Source organism: Epinephelus lanceolatus, chromosome 24 (genome assembly GCF_041903045.1).
Source record: "Epinephelus lanceolatus isolate andai-2023 chromosome 24, ASM4190304v1, whole genome shotgun sequence".
Taxonomy (NCBI): domain Eukaryota; kingdom Metazoa; phylum Chordata; class Actinopteri; order Perciformes; family Serranidae; genus Epinephelus; species Epinephelus lanceolatus.
Window position 1 is genome coordinate 955221 of NC_135757.1, and position 23089 is coordinate 978309.

Genomic DNA, 23089 nt, shown 5'->3' on the forward strand with positions numbered 1-23089 from the left:
AATCCCTTTCAGATGCCCTAGTCCACAAAATTCCAAGTCTCAAGTTCTTCTCTGCTTTAGTCCCCTCTGAAACTTTCCCTCAAGTCATTCTCCGTACTCTGCGTGTTGCCTTACCAGTCATTAATTTTTCTACAAGTCCTCATTCAAGTCCTCTAGTTCTGAAAGAATCCAGTTCCTAGTGCTTTAGTTGCCTTGGAGTCCATACCTAGGCCCTTTGGTCTCTGACAAAGCCTTCTTCGAGTAGTGCATGTCCTTCTTCAACAAATCTCTCCTCAAGCAGTCTAGTTCCCTTGGAGTCCATATCTTAAGCCCTTTGTTAGTTCCCTTGAAGTTGTCCTGCCAGTCCCTCTTTACCCTACCCATTCTTCATTCAATCTTCCTCCAAGTCCTTCCGGTCTTTTAGTAACTCACCTTCACTCCAACCATACCCTTGTCATTTTAAGTCCCATACAAGCAGTCCCCCCAGCCGATTGGTCGACTTTAGCGTCCACCACATCCTCAAGAGTTTCCTAGAGGTCCTCTCGCTTTTAATAGTCCTCCTAGTACCACGGTCCTCTGGGAGCCCTTTTCCATATCCTGTAGTCTGCTTTGAATCCTCCCCCCAATTGTCTGGCTCCCTGGAAGTCCTCTTCCAAGTCATCTAGTCTTCTTTTGGTCTTCATCCAGTTTTTTCTACTGTCCTACAGATTGTCCAAATTTGTCTCCAAAATCTCCCGAGACCAGCCTACGGTTTCTCTGTCAACAAATCAGGACACAACTGCTGTTAACACCTGGAATCTGTGATGGTTTGTGACAGTCTGTTAATGAAACCTGTCTCACACAGACACACACACACACACACACACACACACACACAGACACACAGAAACCATAACATCACCTGTCTGGGTCATGCTGGCCACGCCCCACTGCTGTCACTCAAAATCCCCTCCCAGGTATGTGAAATATGTGGTGTGTGTGTGCACTGGGATGCAGACGGTAACAGTACACACCTGGCAGGGTGCTAATTCATCACAGATTAGTCATCACCTGCCACAGGTGTTAGTCACGTCTGTGCACCGCTCCTCCTCCATTGCTGCACTTTTATATAACTTCATTAGGTTATGTTCCAGTATTATTGTTACATAACATATCAACTCTTTCACTGACAACTATGTGCAACTTTATCACCTCATTAGATACAAAAAAATAAAAAAGATAAACCCTAAGAAAACACGGAGGTCACACCGTGTTGGAAGGGGGTGCCATCTTGTGAAGTATGTGTTGTCTCTCTTACCAAAGTTCAATCTCAGTCCAAAAATGAGATAGTTTACAACTTTGTGTGCAGGTATCTGAGCAGAGGTCAGGTGTCATGGTCTGTTGCTAGCTGACACAGCGCGCACCTCACCAAAAAAAAAAAAAAAGTGCTCTTACAAATATATAATAGCCTATATATAATAATATAATTTATAAAGCTAAACTAAAGCTACCATTATCAGCAGTAGCCTCGTGTCATCTCGAGTGTTCCTGTTAGCATGGTTAAACACTAAATTAATGTTTTTATGCTCAGAGCTCCACAGGTCGAGTTTCTTTATTTTCCATCTGTGATGATTCTATAAATAAAGTATGACACTGTGTGTCTTCATTAACTACAGTCACAATTATTTACACTCCCAAATTTTCTCAGCGATATTATCTGTTAAATAAATGTTCAAATTGTTGCTCCAGCAGCCAATGAAACAGACATTTATGCTTTTATCTCTGAGAATTTCCCCTGAAAGCAAAAGTTAAAAAAAACAACTTTGAAGACAAGAGTGCGATTGATGAGATAAAAATAAGAACCACGCTGAAAAGGAAAATAGGTTAGGAGGAAAACAGAACGTGTTCTGGGTGCAGTCATGTGGGCTGTGGGAAGTCAGGATTTATTTGGTCTGATATCATGTGAACACAGACCGGTTGAATTCCCAAACCTCTGCTGAACTCTGCCACAGCGTCACATCCATCAGGAGAGAATCAGCTGCCAACAGGACGCCCAGGCCCTGCCACATTATACAATCTGAGATAAACAAATTATTTTTCACACAAAACAAAGATCCACTGATTAAAATGTTTCTGTGGGTGGTTTCAGTTTCAGGTCATCTCAAGACAACGACATGTTTGACCTGTTAAAGTAAGAAAATAACTATTATCATGAGAAGGTTCAGTTTGTTAGCATTCATATGACTAAGTTGTGTATTCTAAAATAAGCTAACTTTAGCTAATGAATTTCAACTCCTATTCAGATAAGTCTCTGATGTTCGCTAACACTAGGTGTTTTATACTGTGATATTTTTTATTTTCTTTTTAAACAAAGGGCTGTCTAATGTCCTGCCTGACCATCTTTACATGTTCATTGAATTAAAAACAAATAATACAATGAAAAGCAAAATTTCAATGCTAATATAATTTGTTTCTCTACATTAACTCAACATATATATACATATATATATATATATATATATATATATATATATGCATTTTTTTTTTCAAAAGAAATTTAATGAATTATCTATGAAACTGAAATATTTATACACGTCTCTCAGTTTGTTTTCAACCCTTCACACTATGCCATTTACCCACTATAAAAACAATGGATGACTCCCGGTGACGACAACATTCAGGAAGTGACATCACACAGGTGTTTTGGAGAAGACGCTGCAGAGACAGTCAATCAAACAATCAATCAATCAATCAATCAATCAATTAATCAATTTTATTTATAACGCCCAATATCACAAATCACAATTTGCCTCACAGGGCTTTACAGCATACGACATCCCTCTGTCCTTATGACCCTCACAGCTGATCAGGAAAAACTCCCCAAAAAAACCCTTTAATGGGGAAAAAACGGTAGAAAGCTCAGGAAGAGCAACTGAGGAGGGATCCCTCTTCCAGGACGGACAGACGTGCAATAGATGTCGTACAGAACAGATCAGCATAATAAATTAACAGTAATCCATATGACACAATGAGACAGAGAGAGAGACAGAGAGAGAGAGACAGAGAGAGAGAGAGAGAGAGAGAGAGAGATGCAGGTAATGACAGTAGCTTACAACAACATTAATGAAAGTAATAATATTATAGTTATAGTTCTGGCTACTGTGGTACAATATGTTGAAAGTATGTATTAATATCTGACAGTATACATGTGTGACAATAGTCATATGTGTATAATAACAGTAGAAGTATGACTAATGACTAATGATGGCAGCAGCAGCAGGAGGCATCTGGCAGGACCACGGCAGCAGCACAACCACACACGTCACGCTGTCCAGGCACCGCTGTGATATGAGTTAATCTGAGAGACAGTGGAGCACAAAGGCTCCGGAGAAGAAGCCGAGTTAGTGACATCCAGAATGGCCGAGTTAGCAAGATGCAGTAATAGAATACGAGAGAGAGAGAGAGAGAGAGAGAAGGTGCCCGGTGTATTATAGGGGGGTCCTCCGGCAGACTAGGCCTAAGTCAGCCTAACTAGGGGCTGGTACAGGGCAAGCCTGAGCCAGCCCTAACTATAAGCTTTATCAAAGAGGAAAGTCTTAAGTCTAGTCTTAAATGTGGAGACGGTGTCTGCCTCCCGGACCGTAACAGGAAGATGATTCCACAGGAGAGGAGCCTGATAGCTGAAGGCTCTGGCTCCTGATCTACTTTTGGAGACTTTAGGGACCACGAGTAACCCTGCGTTCTCAGAGCGCAGTGTTCTGGTGGGATAATATGGCACTATGAGCTCTCTAAGATATGACGGAGCTTGACCATTTAGAGCTTTATAAGTTAACAGTAGGATTTTAAATTCAATTCTGGATTTTACAGGGAGCCAGTGCAGAGAAGCTAAAACAGGAGAAATATGATCTTGTTTCTTAGTTCCTGTTAGTACACGTGCTGCTGCATTCTGAATTAGCTGGAGAGTTTTTAAGGACTTACTAGAGCTACCTGATAATAGAGAGTTACAGTAATCCAGCCTTGAGGTAACAAAAGCGTGGACCAATTTTTCTGCATCTTTTCGGGTCAGGATAGGCCTAATTTTCACAATATTACGCAGATGAAAAAATGCAGTCCGTGAGGTTTGTTTTAAATGAGAATTAAAAGACAAATCTTGATCAAATATTACTCCGAGGTTTCTTATGGTAGTGCTAGAGGCCAGAGCAATGCCATCCAGAGAAACTATGTCATCAGATAAAGAGTCTCTGAGTTGTTTGGGGCCAAGAACAATAACTTCAGTTTTGTCTGAATTTAACATCAGGAAACTGGTGCTCATCCAAGTTTTTATGTCTTTAAGGCAGTTATGGAGTTTAGTTAATTGATTACTTTCTTCTGGCTTCATCGATAAATACAACTGAGTATCATCCGCATAACAATGGAAATTTATAGTGATTTCTAATGATGTTACCTAAAGGAAGCATATATAGAGTAAATAGGATTGGTCCGAGCACAGAACCTTGCGGAACTCCAAAACAAACTTTGGTACGTAAGGATGATTCATTATGAACGTGAACAAACTGAAAACAATCAGATAAATAAGATTTAAACCAGCTTAGTGCAGAACCTTTTAGGCCAATTAAGTGATCCAGTCTCTGTAGCAGAATCAAGTGTCTGTGTCTTTACTTACCAATATTTCATTGTTTTTATTATCAAATTGAGATTGTCGGGCTCAACAGCTCAACTCTGTTATGTGAATTGAGGTTAGTAAACAGGTTTTTATGAAAAAAACAACAGTAGTGTTGCATAATATTACAATTTTTTGACGTCCTAAATGTCATATGGTGCTACTGTTTTAGCTAGATTTGTAATTATGGCTAATATTAGCCAAAAAGCGATACTTCCCAGCTCTACCTGGAGGATCCCGAGGTGTTCCCAGACCAGATGAGATCTATAATCCCTCCATTGTGTTCTGGGTCTGCCCCGGGGCCTCCTACCAGCTGGACCAGGAGGATCCTGATCAGATGTTGAACCACCTCAACATGAAGGAGCAGCGGCTCTACTCCGAGCTCCCTCCAGATGTCTGACTCCTCCCCCTATCTCTAAGGCTGAGCCCAGACACCCTACAGAGGAAACTCATTTCAGACGCTTGTATCTGTGACCTCATTCTTTCAGTCACTACCCAGAGCTCATGACCATAGGTGAGGGTTGGGACGTAGATGGACCAGGAAATCAAAAGCTTCACCTTCCGGCTCAGGTCCCTCTGAACCACGACAGAGTGAAGTTTTTGTCAATATTGTGATAACAATATGAGGTTAATGTTTGTTGAACTGCGTATACAATTTACTGGTTAATAAGAAATAATATTAAAGTCTGATCAACATTAAACATTGATGCATATTTTATAGTCAATATATAGTCGATGGTCAAATTTTAGTATTTAAAAATAATAATTATATTTAGAATAAGTGATTTTAAACAAGGGACATCTCATTAATAAGGTTACAAGACTTGAATAACTTTTAAAATCCTGTTCACACAAGATATCATATGATCAAAATTATTTGAGGTACTTTTTTTTTTTTTTTTTTAAAAAGAGAGCTAAAAGGCACCCATCTCAGAGAATCACCCACTTAAGCTGAAATATCAAAAAGTGTAATGTTTGGTGATTAGCTGCTAAAGTTAGCATTCAGCCACATATCTACGTTGATCACATGGGTGATTTTACAATCAAACACTTTGTTGTTTACTGCTAACATTAGCTGAGATAGCTAATAGTGTGCTACTTAGTAATTAGCCAATTTATGCAAAATTAGCATTCAGCCACAAATAACATTATTTCTATATATTTGTAGGGTAATATTAGCATTCAGCTATACACGACTTTAGGCACATATAGCAGTTACTGTGAAGCTAACAGTAGCTGAATATTCAATATATTGAGCTAATGCTATTATCAGCAGTGATGGTTCATGTCAGCTAACGTTAGCATTCAGAGCAAAGTCTCTTAAGTTTAGCTAAGACGTTAGCATTCAGCAACATATGATTGTATAGATGATTTTAGGCTAAAATAAGATGACATGAACAAACATTTTGTTGCTTACTGCTAACATTAGCTGACATAGCTAATAGTGTGCTACTTGGTAATTTGCCAGTATCTGCTAAATTAGCATTGAACTATATTTATGACTTATTTCTGTGTATTTGTAGGCTAAAAATAGCTTATATAAATAACAGTGTGATATTTGGTGATTAGTGGCTAAAGATAGCATTCAGCCATATATAAATTTAGGCCCATGTTGTAGTAATTGTTAAGCTAGCATTAGCTGAATATTCAATATATTGAGCTAATGCTACCATCATCTGTATTAGCTAAAACTATGAATGCTCAAGTTAGCATGTTAACATTAGCTGACATGGTTAATAGTTTGCTACTTGGTAATTGTTAAATCGTTAAATTAGCATTCAGCCATATATAGTTTGATTTATGAAGGCTATTTTTTGGCAGGCTAATACTAACTTACGTAATAGTGAGATATTTGGTAATTAGCGGCTAAGGTTAGCATGCAGCCATATATGACTTTAGGCCCATGTTTATTGTTAAGCTAACATTAGCTGAATATTGCTACAGCTAATGCTATCGTCAGTAGCGTTAACTCATGTTGGCTACCGTTAGCAATCAAAACAGAGTCTTTTAAGTTTAGCTACATTTTATATTCAACCATCCCAGGTAGACGAGGAACAGCCTGCTAACGGGTTTTTCAAATTGGCGGCTGGTTCCTCTTGTACTGCGAGGGTGGGAGCTCGTTGTCATGGAAGCACTATTTTCACAGAACTAAGAAAAGGTTCCTACGCTCTGAAAACACCTGCTGACATGCTGTGGTTAGCTTATTAGGTAATCAGTCAAAGGTGTGTGTGTGTGTTTGCAGTCCGACCAGCTCTGCTGCAGTTTTGGCAACGACTTATATTTATCTAATCACACGCACACAGACACACACACACACACACACACACCTCTGACAGATCACTAAAAAGAAACTCAGTGATATTTTTAGCAACATCGATACAAAATCGTTAAAAGGAACCATAATTACAGTGAGATGAAATATCTGAGAGGTCAGATGTGTGTTGTTTTTGTGTGTGTGTGTGTATCGTCATAGCGAAAAGGAAACCTCCGATTTTAACACAAAACCATGCAGCAGGCGCCAAAGTCAACAGAGCTGCTATGTGGTTAAACTGTCAGAGACACGCAGCTGCTGCACACAGCACCCCAGAGCGTTGTTATGTAACGAGGCCGCGTTTCATCAAGTCAGTGTTCATTGAGCCAAACGTGTCCACGGAACAGTCAGTGATGTCGTATCAGATCACCTGCTGTTATCACGGTAACCACGGGGGTCAGCAAATTCACCAGGAGTCTTTCAAATTACAAAGATTTACCAGAACTCATTTTCTGTAACCACAACATCCCCTTATCTTAGCTGAATGGTAAAAATCTTCTGGCATTCAATGTTAAAAAACTCTCTGGCATTGAATGTGAAAAAACTTTCTAGCATTAAATGTTAAACTGTCTTGCAATGAACATAAAAAAATCCTGGCAATGAATGTTAAAAACTTTGAAACATTAAATGTTAAAAAAAAAACCCTAATGGCATTAAACGCTAATCTTTCTGGCAATTAGTGTTTAGGCTTTCTGACACTAAATGATACAATCCTACCTGGCACTGAACATTAAGAAAAAACTTTACGGCATTAAACATGAGAAAAACTTGCTGGCAGTTAACATTGAAAAAAAAATCCTGACATTGAAAGTTAAAAAACTCTGGCACTGAATGTTAAAAACACTGGAAATGAACATGAAAAAACTTTCTGGCAGTGAACGTAACAAAGAAAAATCTGCCATTAAATGTTAGAATCCTCCCTGGCATTGAATGTTAAAATTCTTTCTGGAATTAAATGTTAAAATTTTTGGCACTAAGCGTTAAATATTCTGGCATTGAATGTTGAAAACTTGTACTAAAACAGAATATTAAATAGTTATCTGGCATTGAACATTAATTTTTCTGACACTTTCACAAAACTTTCTGGAATTAGACATTGAACTTTGTGTCACTGACTATAGAAAAACTTGTGGCACTGAACATTAAAAAAAATCTTTCCAGCATTGAACGTCAAACTTCCTGGCATTGAACAATAAAAAAAATGGCATTACACAATAAAAACCTACCTGGCATTGAAAGTTAAAAATCTTTCTGGCACTGAACGTTAAAATTCCTTCTGGTATTGAACATAAAATAACTTTCTGGCATTAAACATTAAACCTTCTGGCATTGAATGTCAAAAATATGTACTGAAATGGAACATTAAAAAACTCTCTGACACTGAATTTTAAAAAGCTTTCTGGCATTGAACATTAAAAAAAACTTTCTGGCTTTAAACATTAAACTTTCTGCCATTGAATGTTAAAAACTTTATGCAACTAAACGTTAAACTTTATGAAACTCAACGTAAAAAAAAAAAACATTCTGGCACTGACTGTAGAAAAACTTGTGGTGTTGAACGTAACTTGGGTTTACAGAACCACTCAGTGTAGAGGTTCTGTCAGAACGGCCATGAAGAACCAGGAGAATAAAAAGTCTTAATGTGTTAAAAACATGTATCAAACGTGCGTCTTTATTCTCTGACAGTATGTACATATTGCACATGCATCTGAAAGCATATAAATATACTGAATATTATCACTGTTTTTATGATGAACCAGGAACATCAAACACATTCAGCCGACGTCCAATCAGAGGGTTTGTCCATTTATAGTTCCTCCGAGACGTCAGCGGTGTCCGAAATATCAAGAGAAACAAAACCCTGAAAAACATTTGGTCCCAGATTAAAGGTTCTGTTGAAACCTGCGTCAGCGTCCAGATCAAATCTGATGTTCTTCTTGTTCTTCAGGCGCCATTCCACTTCGTTCCAGCTTCAGTAGAAACCAGTAGAATCACCTGAGATCATCAGACGGCTTTAGAAAAATAGAAATCTGTTCTCTTTTTTCAGTCTGAATGAGAGGTGGAGATCAGCAGAACCCAGGAGAACACAACACGTTCATGAAGAACAGATGAACCTTGTAGAAGATCGTGGACAAGTTGTTGAACAGAACAGAAGTAGAATAGACAGGTGGGTTAAATAATAATGACGCTGGAAGAGGACGGAGAACAGTGCGTTCTAAAGACTGGTAGGGAATCAGAGTCATCACAGTGGTTCCTCAGAGGAGGTTCTCTTGGCTGGAGAACCTCTGCTGCTCGTCAGTGGATGGACCTCATCAGGATGTGCTACCCTGTTCATTGACATGGCAGCACTTCCTGTCCAGAGGCTGTGATAACGACAGGAGAAGAAGAAAATTTATGATCTAAAAATGTTCAACATCAAGAACCACAACTAGTATTCATGAGTATCATTTTAAAACATTCTAACTCAAGTGGACGGCTAAATCCACGCCACAACTGTCACGAGAACAACCAAGTTATCGTTATAGTTATGATTCTTGACCGTTCTAGATCCACAGACTCTCTGTTCTAAAGGTTCACCAAACTCTCCCCCCTACACACTGTACAGACTCTATGTTCTAATGGTTGTGTAGGCTGCTCTATGGGTTCTAAAGACTTCTCTGTAGTTTTATATCACTGATCTTCAAAGCTACAGGATCTTCAAACTCTATGTTCTACAGGATCTACGGACAGAACGTTCTACAGGTTCTACGTACAGAAATGTTTTCAGGTTCTAAAAGCTGTAAAGTTTATTATACAGGTTTAAGAGACTTTAGATCAACAGTTTCAAGGTTCTAGAGACTTAAAGCCCCAATGATTTGTAGATATTGGGTTTAAGATGTTCTACAGACTTTATGTTCTACAGGATCTACAGACTCTATGTTCTTCAAGATCTACAGACTCTATGTTCTGCTGGATCTATGGACTCTATGTTCTACAGAATCTACAGGCTCTATGTTCTGCTGGATTTACAGACTCTATGTTCTACAGAATCTACAGACTCTATGTTCTGCTGGATCTATAGACTCTATGTTCTACAGGATCTACAGACTCTATGTTCTGCTGGATCTATAGACTCTATGTTCTACAGGATCTACAGACTCTATGTTCTGCTGGATCTATGGACTCTATGTTCTACAGAATCTACAGGCTCTATGTTCTGCTGGATCTACAGACTCTATGTTCTACAGAATCTACAGACTCTATGTTCTGCTGGATCTATAGACTCTATGTTCTACAGGATCTACAGACTCTATGTTCTGCTGGATCTATAGACTCTATGTTCTACAGGATCTACAGACTCTATGTTCTGCTGGATCTATAGACTCTATGTTCTACAGGATCTACAGACTCTATGTTCTGCTGGATCTATAGACTCTATGTTCTACAGGATCTACAGACTCTATGTTCTGCTGGATCTACAGGATCTACAGGCAGCTCTGATATCATGTCAGATAATGAAGACCGTTTTAGGAACAAATGTCGGTTCTTTGCAGTCGGACAAAACATTTTAACTTAAGGAAGTGACTGTGTCTGTCGGCTCTGACCTTTGACGTTGATACGCCTGGTCCAGTCTGGTTCAGACCTGGCATGGTTCCACAGTAGGAACACATCACACAGTGTTCACAGTGAAAACAGAGCGGTGATGCATATTACGGTCTGTACAGAGAGAAGACGGGGCAGTCTCACCATGTGTTTATCTCTCGCTGCAGCGGGGGCTGTTGGCCAATCGAGTCAGCAGACGAGCACATCTTTTATAATCTGAGAACATCAGAGCACAAAACAACAACAACATTTTGAATCTGGTGAAAACAGATCTAATCTACGGCTGCTGTGTCACAAGGCTCATGAAATCTTTAGCCTAGCTTAGCACAAGCTAGCCCCGGGCTAAAGTAGAACCGTATCATGTCAATTAGGTCATCAGTTTTCTGTCATGGTGGAAAAATGTCCCACTGGGCTTGTTGTTGTTGAAGGAACAGGAAATACAGAACACGTAAAAACATGTATGTTTAAAACCTGGAGCTCACATTCACTCAGCAGCTCTGCAACAAGTACTCACACTGTGTACTCAAATACATCCATTACCACTTGTATTAAAGTGTTTTACTCTGAGGTATCAGTAGTTGTATTAAAGTGTTTTACTCTGAGGTATCAGTACTTGTATTAAAGTATTTTTACTGTGAGGTATCAGTACTTGTATTAAAGTGTTTTACTCTGAGGTATCAGTACTTGTATTAAAGTGTTTTACTCTGAGGTATCAGTACTTGTATTAAAGTATTTTTACTGTGAGGTATCAGTACTTGTATTAAAGTGTTTTACTCTGAGGTATCAGTACTTGTATTAAAGTGTTTTTACTCTGAGGTATCAGTACTTGTATTAAAGTGTATTTACTCTGAGGTATCAGTACTTGTATTAAAGTGTTTTTACTCTGAGGTATCAGTACTTGTATTAAAGTGTTTTTACTCTGAGGTATCAGTACTTGTATTAAAGTGTATTTACTCTGAGGTATCAGTACTTGTATTAAAGTGTTTTACTCTGAGGTATCAGTACTTGTATTAAAGTGTTTTACTCTGAGGTATCAGTACTTGTATTAAAGTGTATTTACTCTGAGGTATCAGTACTTGTATTAAAGTGTTTTACTCTGAGGTATCAGTACTTGTATTAAAGTGTATTTACTCTGAGGTATCAGTACTTGTATTAAAGTGTTTTACTCTGAGGTATCAGTACTTGTATTAAAGTGTTTTTACTCTGAGGTATCAGTACTTGTATTAAAGTGTTTTACTCTGAGGTATCAGTACTTGTATTAAAGTGTTTTACTCTGAGGTATCAGTACTTTTATTTATAGAAACGGCTTTGAGTACATAACTAAGGTAAAAGTACTCGGATACTTTCTGCTCTGACACAAACTAACAGTTAATAAAACACAAAGTGTTTCTGTTTGAACAGTTTGAACTGATTGAGTCCTGCAGGGACAGGCCAACACACACACACACACACACACACACAGTGTGTGTTATCAGTCAGTAATCATGTCAGAACAGCAGCAGCTCCTGTGATCTTAAATCATGCATGTAGCGCTGTGTTTATCTTGGAACGAGTGTGTGTTAACAAAAATGTGTGTGTGTGTGTGTGTGTGTGTGTTAACAAAAATGTGTGTGTGTGTGTGTGTGTGTCTTAAAACAAGTTTTGTGTGTGTGTGTACTCACAGGCAGGTATGGTACAGTCTCTGGTGTTGTGGTAAAGTCTGTGGAAATGTTTCCTGCACTTTGGGTTGAAGTAAAGAGGACCTGAGGACAGAGTGAAACACAGTTTAGGGACGCCGTGCTCTGATTGGAACAAGGGCTGTGACAAAGCATCTCATTAGCATATTCAGGTATGTTATTATAATGTTCTAATAAAGTTTAACAAAGCACTGTTCAAATGTGACGATTTCTTCACTTTGAGCATGTTAATAACGTGAAGCTAGTCGTGAAACATCGAGTACAAACATTACATCGTCCATTGTCTGCTCACATCATTTACTGATACCACACTGTACAAACACTCCATCACAAGTTCAATTCCTGCACTCAGGTACATCAGGATCGGCAGCAGATACTTCAATCAAAGGTTGTCCTGCCAGGTTGTCGAGGCAGGATGGTGTACCTGTCAGGTGTTCGTACCTGTCAGGTGTCTGATGAACTTTTCCTTGTGTTGAGGATCTCGGGGGTGACCCTCTGAAATAAAAACAAAAATAAATCAGCTCCAGTCGCAGTAGTGATGTTTATCTTTATACGACCATCCCCCACCAGTTTGCTGCATTGAATTTAAAATGCAAATTAATGGAGCAGAGCTGTCAACAAACAAACAAACAAACAAACAAATAAACAGGTACAGTTCAAAAGCTCCAGAAAAAAGTTATATTAAAGTAAAAAAAGTACTGTTCTAACAAAGTTTAATAAGATACAGTGACAATTAAGTTACAATAATTACTGTTAATTAATTTTGAATAAAATACTGTTCTAATAAAATAAAATAAAGCATTGTTCTATAAAATTAAATAAAGTACTGTTATAATAAAGTTAAATAACGTACTGTTCTATAAATTTAAATAAAGTACTGTTCTAATAAAGTAAAATAAAGTACTGTTCTATAAAGTTAAATAAAGTACTGTTCTAATAAAGTAAAATAAAGTACTGTTCTAATAAAGTTAAATAAAGTACTGTTCTATAAAGTTAAATAAAGCACTGTTCTAATAAAGTAAAATAAAGTACTGTTCTATAAAGTAAAATAAAGTACTGTTCTATAAAGTTAAATAAAGTACTGTTCTAATAAAGTAAAATAAAGTACTGTTCTATAAAGTTAAATAAAGTACTGTTCTATAAAGTTAAAGTACTGTTCTAATAAAGTAAAATGAGCTGCTGTTATAATAAAGTTTAATAAGGTAGAGTTATAATAAAGTTAAATAAAGTACTGTTCTATAAAGTTAAAGTACTGTTCTAATAAAGTAAAATGAGCTGCTGTTATAAAGTTTAATAAGGTAGAATTATAATAAAGTTAAATAAAGAAATGTTCTAATAAAGTAAAATAAAGTACTGTTCTATAAAGTTAAATAAAGTACTGTTCTAATAAAGTTGAATAAAGCACTTTATTTTACTTTATTACAACAGTACGTTATTCAACTTTCTTGGAACAGTACTTTATTTTACTAATTAATTCGAATAACATACTGTTGTAATAAAGTTAAATAAAGTACTGTTATGATGGATAAATCCATCAGTGGCCCCATAAAAGCTTTAAAACAAGAAATACCCAGGACCCCAGACCTGCAGGGGCCCCAGACCTGCAGGGGCCCTCACTTCCCCACATTCACTGTGTGTTAATCTGATTACCTCATCATGTCTCTGTACTGGTGATAGCTGGGGCCAGAGGCATTATGTTTTTGGGTTGTCTGTCCGTCCTCCTCTCATGAACACATTATCTCAAAAACACCTTGAGGGACTTTCCTCAGATTTGGCTAAAATGTTCACCTGGGCTCAGTGCTGAACTGATTGGGTTTTAGTGGTCAGAGGTCAAAAGGTTACTGTGACCATGTGTCCATCTCATTCCTGTGAATGTGATCTCAAGAAGACCTTGAAGGAGTACCCTCAAGTTTGGCACAAACATTTGCTTGGACTCATGAATGACCTGATTTGGTGGTTCAGAGGTCAAAGGTCATTGTGTCCTTACAGAACATGTTTATGGCTGTAAGTCAAGAATTTATACACTTACAATGACAAATTTTCACACAAACGTCTAATGGTAAGTCTTGTCAAGTCAAGTTCAGCTTTCTGAGTCCCATGATTATGATTATTACAAATGAATCCATCATTGAAATATCTGCTCTGAGGTAAAAAACAACCCGACACTGAAGAAGAAGAAGAAGAAGAGGGCTGATGATGTCACCGGGCTGAGGACCCTGAGGTGCTGGCTATCAGCTGACGGCTCTAATGGAGCCCACTGTAAATGCCCTGACGAGTTAAAGTGGAGTCGACCTGACTGATCCAAACAACCAGATGTCCTGAGGTGATCCAGCTCTGAGTGTTGTGACGTTCGCTGCTCCAGAATCAACTCTCTGTTTGTGCCTTATGTAACTGCTGCTGGTGGTTGTTTACCCAGCTCAGACCTTAGATTCTGTTCGTCCGACAAAACATTAAAAACTCATCGTTAACATTCACTGACGTAAAAGGAGCCACAGGTCACCGTCTGGACGTCTGGACCGTATTCACAAAGCTTCCTAGCACTAAGAGTAGCTCCTAGTGATGAAATTCTAAGAAAATTCTTAGAATCGTGACTTTTTCTTAGAATTTCCCCTTAAAGTTAAGACCAGGTCCGTGTAAAGATAAAAGTTATTCACAAAACATCTTCCACCTGAAAAGAGATCCTAAGGTGAAAAACTGTCAGGAGCAGAGACGAGGACTTCAAGAGGTTTAAGAGCAGACAATGGTGGAAACACAAAGAGGTCTGAGAAATATTCTCCAAACACTGAATGACCGTGAGTAAATGAAATGCCACAGCTTAGATTGTGCAGGGATAATGTTTGTGGTCGATCTAATTAGGGGTATGCACACATTTCCCACCTAACACAATATCATTATAACGGAAGATGATCACAACACTAAGATACTTGAAAAACTGTAAAAACACAACAGTGCAGCAGTGATGACTTTGGTCTGTCTCAACCTTCCATCAGCAGTGACCACACTAACAATGATGACACTTTCACAGTCTCATATTGTGATGCAGTTCATTTCATTTCCACTTGGTGTCCACACCTTGCAGGCCCGCAAAAGGCTGCGTCTGTGACAACCAATCACAAGCATCGCACCTAGCAACGGGGTCAACCGTGGTTCTTCACTAAGATAAAGGTTTCTGTCCCTTCCTTGGTCAGAGTTGCTCTGAGAACTTTCCTAAATCACTCCTAAGCTAGGACTCCTTACTAAAAGTCTTTAGGCTGAGTTAAGAGCTCTGTGAGAGTGTTCTCAGAATGTTTGTGAATACGGCCCCTGAACTTTAACCTCCAGAGGTGGAGGAAGTATTCAGATACTTTACTGAAGTATAAAAGTACTCAGTTCTACATCAAAGTCCCGACTTTGAAATGTCACAATAATCAGGAAGACGTACTAAAGTGTCGTCCCTTTAATGTCCTACAGAGTAGTGGTAGTTGTAGTAATAGTAACAGTAGTAACAGTAGTCGTTGCAGTAGCAGTAGCAGTAGTAATAGTAACAGTAGTAACAGTAGTCGTTGCATTATCAGTAGCAGTAGTAATAGTAACAGTAGTAACAGTAGTCGTTGCATTATCAGTAGTAATAGTAAAAGTAACAGTAGTAACAGTAGTCGTTGCAGTAGCAGTAGCAGTAGTAATAGTAACAGTAGTAACAGTAGTCGTTGCATTATCAGTAGTAATAGTAATAGTAACAGTAGTCGTTGCAGTAGCAGTAGTAATAGTAATAGTAACAGTAGTAACAGTAGTCGTTGCATTATCAGTAGTAATAGTAATAGTAACAGTAGTCATTGCATTATCAGTAGTAGTAGTAATAGTAACAGTAGTAACAGTAGTCGTTGCATTATCAGTAGTAATAGTAATAGTAACAGTAGTCGTTGCAGTAGCAGTAGTAATAGTAATAGTAACAGTAGTAACAGTAGTCGTTGCATTATCAGTAGTAATAGTAATAGTAACAGTAGTCGTTGCAGTAGCAGTAGTAGTAGTAATAGTAACAGTAGTAACAGTAGTCGTTGCATTATCAGTAGTAATAGTAATAGTAACAGTAGTCGTTGCAGTAGCAGTAGCAGTAGTAATAGTAACAGTAGTAACAGTAGTCGTTGCATTATCAGTAGTAATAGTAATAGTAACAGTAGTCGTTGCAGTAGCAGTAGTAGTAGTAATAGTAACAGTAGTAACAGTAGTCGTTGCATTATCAGTAGTAATAGTAACAGTAGTAACAGTAGTCGTTGCAGTAGCAGTAGTAATAGTAATAGTAACAGTAGTAACAGTAGTCGTTGCATTATCAGTAGTAGTAGTAATAGTAACAGTAGTCGTTGCATTATCAGTAGTAGTAGTAATAGTAACAGTAGTAACAGTAGTCATTGCATTATCAGTAGTAATAGTAATAGTAACAGTAGTCGTTGCATTATCAGTAGTAGTAGTAATAGTAACAGTAGTAACAGTAGTCGTTGCATTATCAGTAGTAGTAGTAATAGTAACAGTAGTAACAGTAGTCATTGCATTATCAGTAGTAATAGTAATAGTAACAGTAGTAACAGTAGTCGTTGCAGTAGCAGTAGCAGTAGTAATAGTAACAGTAGTAACAGTAGTCGTTGCATTATCAGTAGTAATAGTAATAGTAACAGTAGTCGTTGCAGTAGCAGTAGTAGTAGTAATAGTAACAGTAGTAACAGTAGTCGTTGCATTATCAGTAGTAATAGTAATAGTAACAGTAGTCGTTGCATTATCAGTAGTAGTAGTAATAGTAACAGTAGTAACAGTAGTCGTTGCATTATCAGTAGTAATAGTAATAGTAACAGTAGTCGTTGCATTATCAGTAGTAGTAGTAATAGTAACAGTAGTAACAGTAGTCGTTGCATTATCAGTAGTAATAGTAATAGTAACAGTAGTCGTTGCATTATCAGTAGTAGTAGTAATAGTAACAGTAGTAACAGTAGTCATTGCATTATCAGTAGTAATAGTAACAGTAGTAACAGTAGTCGTTGCAGTAGCAGTAGTAATAGTAATAGTAACAGTAGTAACAGTAGTCGTTGCATTATCAGTAGTAGTAGTAATAGTAACAGTAGTCGTTGCATTATCAGTAGTAGTAGTAATAGTAACAGTAGTAACAGTAGTCATTGCATTATCAGTAGTAATAGTAATAGTAACAGTAGTCGTTGCATTATAAGTAGTAGTAGTAATAGTAACAGTAGTAACAGTAGTCGTTGCATTATCAGTAGTAGTAGTAATAGTAACAGTAGTAACAGTAGTCGTTGCATTATCAGTAGTAGTAGTAATAGTAACAGTAGTAACAGTAGTCATTGCATTATCAGTAGTAATAGTAATAGTAACAGTAGTAACAGTAGTCGTTGCAGTAGCAGTAGCAGTAGTAATAGTAACAGTAGTAACAGTAGTCGTTGCATTATCAGTAGTAATAGTAATAGTAACAGTAGTCGTTGCAGTAGCAGTAGTAGTAGTAATAGTAACAGTAGTAACAGTAGTCGTTGCATTATCAGTAGTAATAGTAATAGTAACAGTAGTCGTTGCAGTAGCAGTAGTAGTAGTAATAGTAACAGTAGTAACAGTAGTCGTTGCATTATCAGTAGTAATAGTAATAGTAACAGTAGTCGTTGCATTATCAGTAGTAGTAGTAATAGTAACAGTAGTAACAGTAGTCGTTGCATTATCAGTAGTAATAGTAATAGTAACAGTAGTCGTTGCATTATCAGTAGTAGTAGTAATAGTAACAGTAGTAACAGTAGTCGTTGCATTATCAGTAGTAATAGTAATAGTAACAGTAGTCGTTGCATTAGCAGTAGTAGTAGTAATAGTAACAGTAGTAACAGTAGTCGTTGCATTATCAGTAGTAATAGTAATAGTAACAGTAGTCGTTGCATTAGCAGTAGTAGTAGTAATAGTAACAGTAGTAACAGTAGTCGTTGCATTATCAGTAGTAGTAGTAATAGTAACAGTAGTCGTTGCAGTAGCAGTAGTAGTAGTAATAGTAACAGTAGTCGTTGCATTATCAGTAGTAGTAGTAATAGTAACAGTAGTCGTTGCATTATCAGTAGTAGTAGTAATAGTAACAGTAGTCGTTGCAGTAGCAGTAGTAGTAGTAATAGTAACAGTAGTAACAGTAGTCATTGCATTATCAGTAGTAATAGTAATAGTAACAGTAGTCGTTGCATTATCAGTAGTAGTAGTAATAGTAACAGTAGTAACAGTAGTCGTTGCATTATCAGTAGTAGTAGTAATAGTAACAGTAGTAACAGTAGTCATTGCATTATCAGTAGTAATAGTAATAGTAACAGTAGTCATTGCATTATCAGTAGTAGTAGTAATAGTAACAGTAGTAACAGTAGTCGTTGCATTATCAGTAGTAATAGTAATAGTAACAGTAGTAACAGTAGTCGTTGCATTATCAGTAGTAGTAGTAATAGTAACAGTAGTAACAGTAGTCATTGCATTATCAGTAGTAATAGTAATAGTAACAGTAGTCATTGCATTATCAGTAGTAATAGTAACAGTAGTAACAGTAGTCATTGCATTATCAGTAGTAATAGTAACAGTAGTAACAGTAGTCATTGCATTATCAGTAGTAATAGTAATAGTAACAGTAGTAACAGTAGTCGTTGCAGTAGCAGTAGCAGTAGTAATAGTAACAGTAGTAACAGTAGTCGTTGCATTATCAGTAGTAATAGTAATAGTAACAGTAGTCGTTGCAGTAGCAGTAGTAGTAGTAATAGTAACAGTAGTAACAGTAGTCGTTGCATTATCAGTAGTAATAGTAATAGTAACAGTAGTCGTTGCAGTAGCAGTAGTAGTAGTAATAGTAACAGTAGTAACAGTAGTCGTTGCATTATCAGTAGTAATAGTAATAGTAACAGTAGTCGTTGCATTATCAGTAGTAGTAGTAATAGTAACAGTAGTAACAGTAGTCGTTGCATTATCAGTAGTAATAGTAATAGTAACAGTAGTCGTTGCATTATCAGTAGTAGTAGTAATAGTAACAGTAGTAACAGTAGTCGTTGCATTATCAGTAGTAATAGTAATAGTAACAGTAGTCGTTGCATTAGCAGTAGTAGTAGTAATAGTAACAGTAGTAACAGTAGTCGTTGCATTATCAGTAGTAATAGTAATAGTAACAGTAGTCGTTGCATTAGCAGTAGTAGTAGTAATAGTAACAGTAGTAACAGTAGTCGTTGCATTATCAGTAGTAGTAGTAATAGTAACAGTAGTCGTTGCAGTAGCAGTAGTAGTAGTAATAGTAACAGTAGTAACAGTAGTCATTGCATTATCAGTAGTAATAGTAATAGTAACAGTAGTCGTTGCATTATCAGTAGTAGTAGTAATAGTAACAGTAGTAACAGTAGTCGTTGCATTATCAGTAGTAGTAGTAATAGTAACAGTAGTAACAGTAGTCATTGCATTATCAGTAGTAATAGTAATAGTAACAGTAGTCATTGCATTATCAGTAGTAGTAGTAATAGTAACAGTAGTAACAGTAGTCGTTGCATTATCAGTAGTAATAGTAATAGTAACAGTAGTAACAGTAGTCGTTGCATTATCAGTAGTAGTAGTAATAGTAACAGTAGTAACAGTAGTCATTGCATTATCAGTAGTAATAGTAATAGTAACAGTAGTCATTGCATTATCAGTAGTAATAGTAACAGTAGTAACAGTAGTCATTGCATTATCAGTAGTAATAGTAACAGTAGTAACAGTAGTCATTGCATTATCAGTAGTAATAGTAATAGTAACAGTAGTCGTTGCATTATCAGTAGTAGTAGTAACAGTAGTAACAGTAGTCGTTGCATTATCAGTAGTAGTAGTAATAGTAACAGTAGTAACAGTAGTCATTGCATTATCAGTAGTAATAGTAATAGTAACAGTAGTCATTGCATTATCAGTAGTAGTAGTAACAGTAGTAACAGTAGTCGTTGCATTATCAGTAGTAATAGTAATAGTAACAGTAGTCGTTGCAGTAGCAGTAGTAATAGTAATAGTAACAGTAGTAACAGTAGTCGTTGCAGTAGCAGTAGCAGTAGTAATAATACTGACCCAGTCCCTGGTGTGACCTGCTTTCTCTCTCCGGGGTTCTCATTCCATGTCTGGTGAGTCCCACTGCCGTCTCGGTCCTCGGTTTCGGGTACCGGCCGACCAGCTCCAGCAGGCTGCGTCCGTCTGGACGCCCCTCCACCCGGGTACCTGAGCCCCGGAGCACAGTTACCGCGGTGCAGCGTCCAGCGGCCAGCAGCAGAACCAGGAGCGCCGACAGGACCGGGAGGCGCGGGAGCAGCATCACTGCTGACCTACAGGGAGCACAGCCTGATTGATTACAGCTCTTAGCATGAGGTCACTTCTGGCACATTTTCCAGACCTCTCATGAGATCTAGTAACCGAGTTTTTACTTTGACGGTCTATTTGTTGGTGCGATAACGAACGATAACAATCAGTTGGTGTATTTCAGCCCTGAGCTTCTTCAGGAGATACAGTTCAGCCTCCAGTTCTGACAGGTTCTCACACCACTGAGTCAGATTGTTTTTGTTTTAATTCCAGCCGTCAGCGTTCACACACATTCTCTGCAGAAAATTCATTTTGTCTTGTTAAAAATGGTCTGACCTTTAAACGCTGTTATTTTTCTGTTTGTAGCTGCAAATGTTTGTTGTAAAGATGAATCAACATTGAACACACAGTGTTGTTTCAATGTTGATCCATAAACTTTAAACATTGTTTCAAAGTTGTCTCAACGTTGACACAGATCTTTCTGTAATTTCAATGGTGATGTATGAGAATTCTTTTTACCTTTATATAACCATCAGAATTCAACATTGATTCAATGTTGTTTTAATGTTGAAACACCAGCTGACAGTTGACGGTCGGCTGTACTCCAGCTGGCCTTTCAGAAATTATTCAAACAATTCAGAGAAAGACAATAAACAGAAAGTTGTAAATGTAAGAAACATATTCATTTTTTTTAAAAAAATTCTTTGTAAATTAGTTAAATGTATTCACAGATCTTTTTTAATTTTTTTTATCCTATAAATCGTGTATTTGCAGGTCTGTTTATATTTGCTATTCATTTTTTTTCTATTTTTCTATCTGGAAGAAGTTTTATATTTACTGATTAAATGTACACACAGATTGTCGTGGTTCGTCTAAATAACATTGGCACAAATCTATTTCCATATCTTACGCATCAAATACAACATTTTTCTTCAGTTAGAAATTCTCTGAAATTATTTCATGAAAAAGACATTCACAGATTAATAAATAAAAATCTGATTAACAAATATCTGTCCGACAGACGTAAATGTAAAAAAGATATTCATTTTTTTAAAACAGTTGTAAAGGAATTAAATGTATTTACATATAAGAAAAATTAAGTTGTGTATGTGCAGATGTTTTATAGTTACTAGACAGTGTTTTTATTTTACAAATCTTTTAAGTATTTGTGAAAGATGTTTTATATTTATAACTCAAATTAACAGACGGATTTTCAGTCTGTTGGTATAAATAATCTCGACACCAATCTGTCTCCATATCAGCGGCACCGGTGTTATGATGATGTTACTTTATGATTTAAAGTTAAATCCGGTTCCTGAAGTCAGACCCGAATCTGTCTCTCGCTCATGTGATATTGAACCATGAAGGTGTTCCTGTCACTTTACCTGTCTGGCTCCTGACGCGGCTCGGTGCACCTCTGCTCCCGGCGCAGAGCTCCCTGATCCCGCGCTCTCCCTCCCGGCTGGTCCCGGTCCGGGTTCTGGGTCTCTGCTGTTCAGTGGCTGCTGAGTTTCCTCTTGTTTTATTATCCCGGGTTGTTCTCGATCCGAGCCGCGTGCCGAGCTCCGGGGCCCGGTGGCATCTTACTATCAGACCGGCTGGTGGAGCGCGTGGAGCGGGAGAAGCCCCTTCATCATCATCATCACCACCATCATCATCACCTTCATCATCATCATCATCAGCCGGGCCTTCCAGCAGCAGCTGTCAGAGAGCTCGGGTCATGTCTGTGCTCTGCAGACCGAAGGGAAGACTGCACGTCCCGTCCCGTCCCGTCCTGTCCTGTCCTGTCCTGTCCCCAGGTGTCCACTTAAACCCGCGTGTGGCGCGAGACAACCTGTAGCTGTCCTCTGTTGATCAGGTGTGTGTGTGTGTGTGCAACGCGCGCTCCTTCTCCTCCTCCGTCCTATTCCGTCTCTTCCTCTGTCCACATGCGCGACTCAACATGATCACGGAAATACAAGTAGAGGAGGAGGAGGAGGAGGAGAGAGGCGCGCGTGTACGTGCGAGCGGAGGGCCGACATGCACGCGGAGACGTTTAAAGACAGTTTGAAGGATCAGCGGTGCAACTCTCCCTCTGTGTCTGTCAGAGTAATCCACTACAGGTAAAAGTACTGACACTACTCTGTCAGAGTAATCTACTACAGTAATCCACTACAGGTAAAAGTACTGACAGTACTAGTACTCCATTACAGTATACGCCACCAACTGGCAGTGTATCATACCACTTTGACAGGTGCCATCTGGCCAACTCGTCCGCCCTTCCGTCCAATACGGACTCTCGGGTTACAAACTGCCGCCGCCCGCTGCGTAACATAGTGCTGCTGAAGGTGCCTCTGTATGCGGGTACATAAGACCAAGTGGCGGTATTCGAGCAGTCACACATGACCGACTGCACGCGAGTGACCGTCCCCAAAAAATACCGGGATTTCCTCGACCTGAACTACAAAACCGTGCCAACATTGGTGGGCATGTCGTACTCTACATGCTGGAAAGAGACGATAGACTCTCTTCGGTATCAGTGTTCTACGTCTTCTTGTCGTTATTAGCTGGTCGGTTGTCATTTCAAACAAATATCCATAATAATTGAACAAAAGTTCGCAGGTAATCAATGAC

At 38.1% G+C, this 23089-nt stretch overlaps 1 protein-coding gene across 2 annotated transcripts; it reads right to left on the reverse strand.

Annotated features, from left to right (window-relative positions):
* Positions 1–8583: 8583 nt before the first annotated feature.
* alkal2b (ALK and LTK ligand 2b) lies at positions 8584–22412 on the reverse strand. 2 transcript variants are annotated; one of them, XR_013490477.1, is made up of 6 exons: positions 21862–22412; positions 20252–20502; positions 12629–12682; positions 12173–12253; positions 10514–10727; positions 8584–9292 (listed from the first exon to the last, which is right to left on the reverse strand). XR_013490477.1 is itself a non-coding variant. In XM_033615928.2 (6 exons), the coding sequence occupies exons 2-5, from the start codon at positions 20490–20492 to the stop codon at positions 10663–10665; spliced, it is 441 nt and encodes a 146-aa protein (XP_033471819.1). In that variant the 5' UTR covers positions 20493–20502; positions 21862–22412; the 3' UTR covers positions 8584–9292; positions 10656–10662. The 2 variants fall into 2 exon arrangements, 1 of the variants encoding a protein (XP_033471819.1); XM_033615928.2 differs by having other exon boundaries at positions 10656–10727.
* Between the last annotated feature and the right edge of the window lie 677 nt (positions 22413–23089).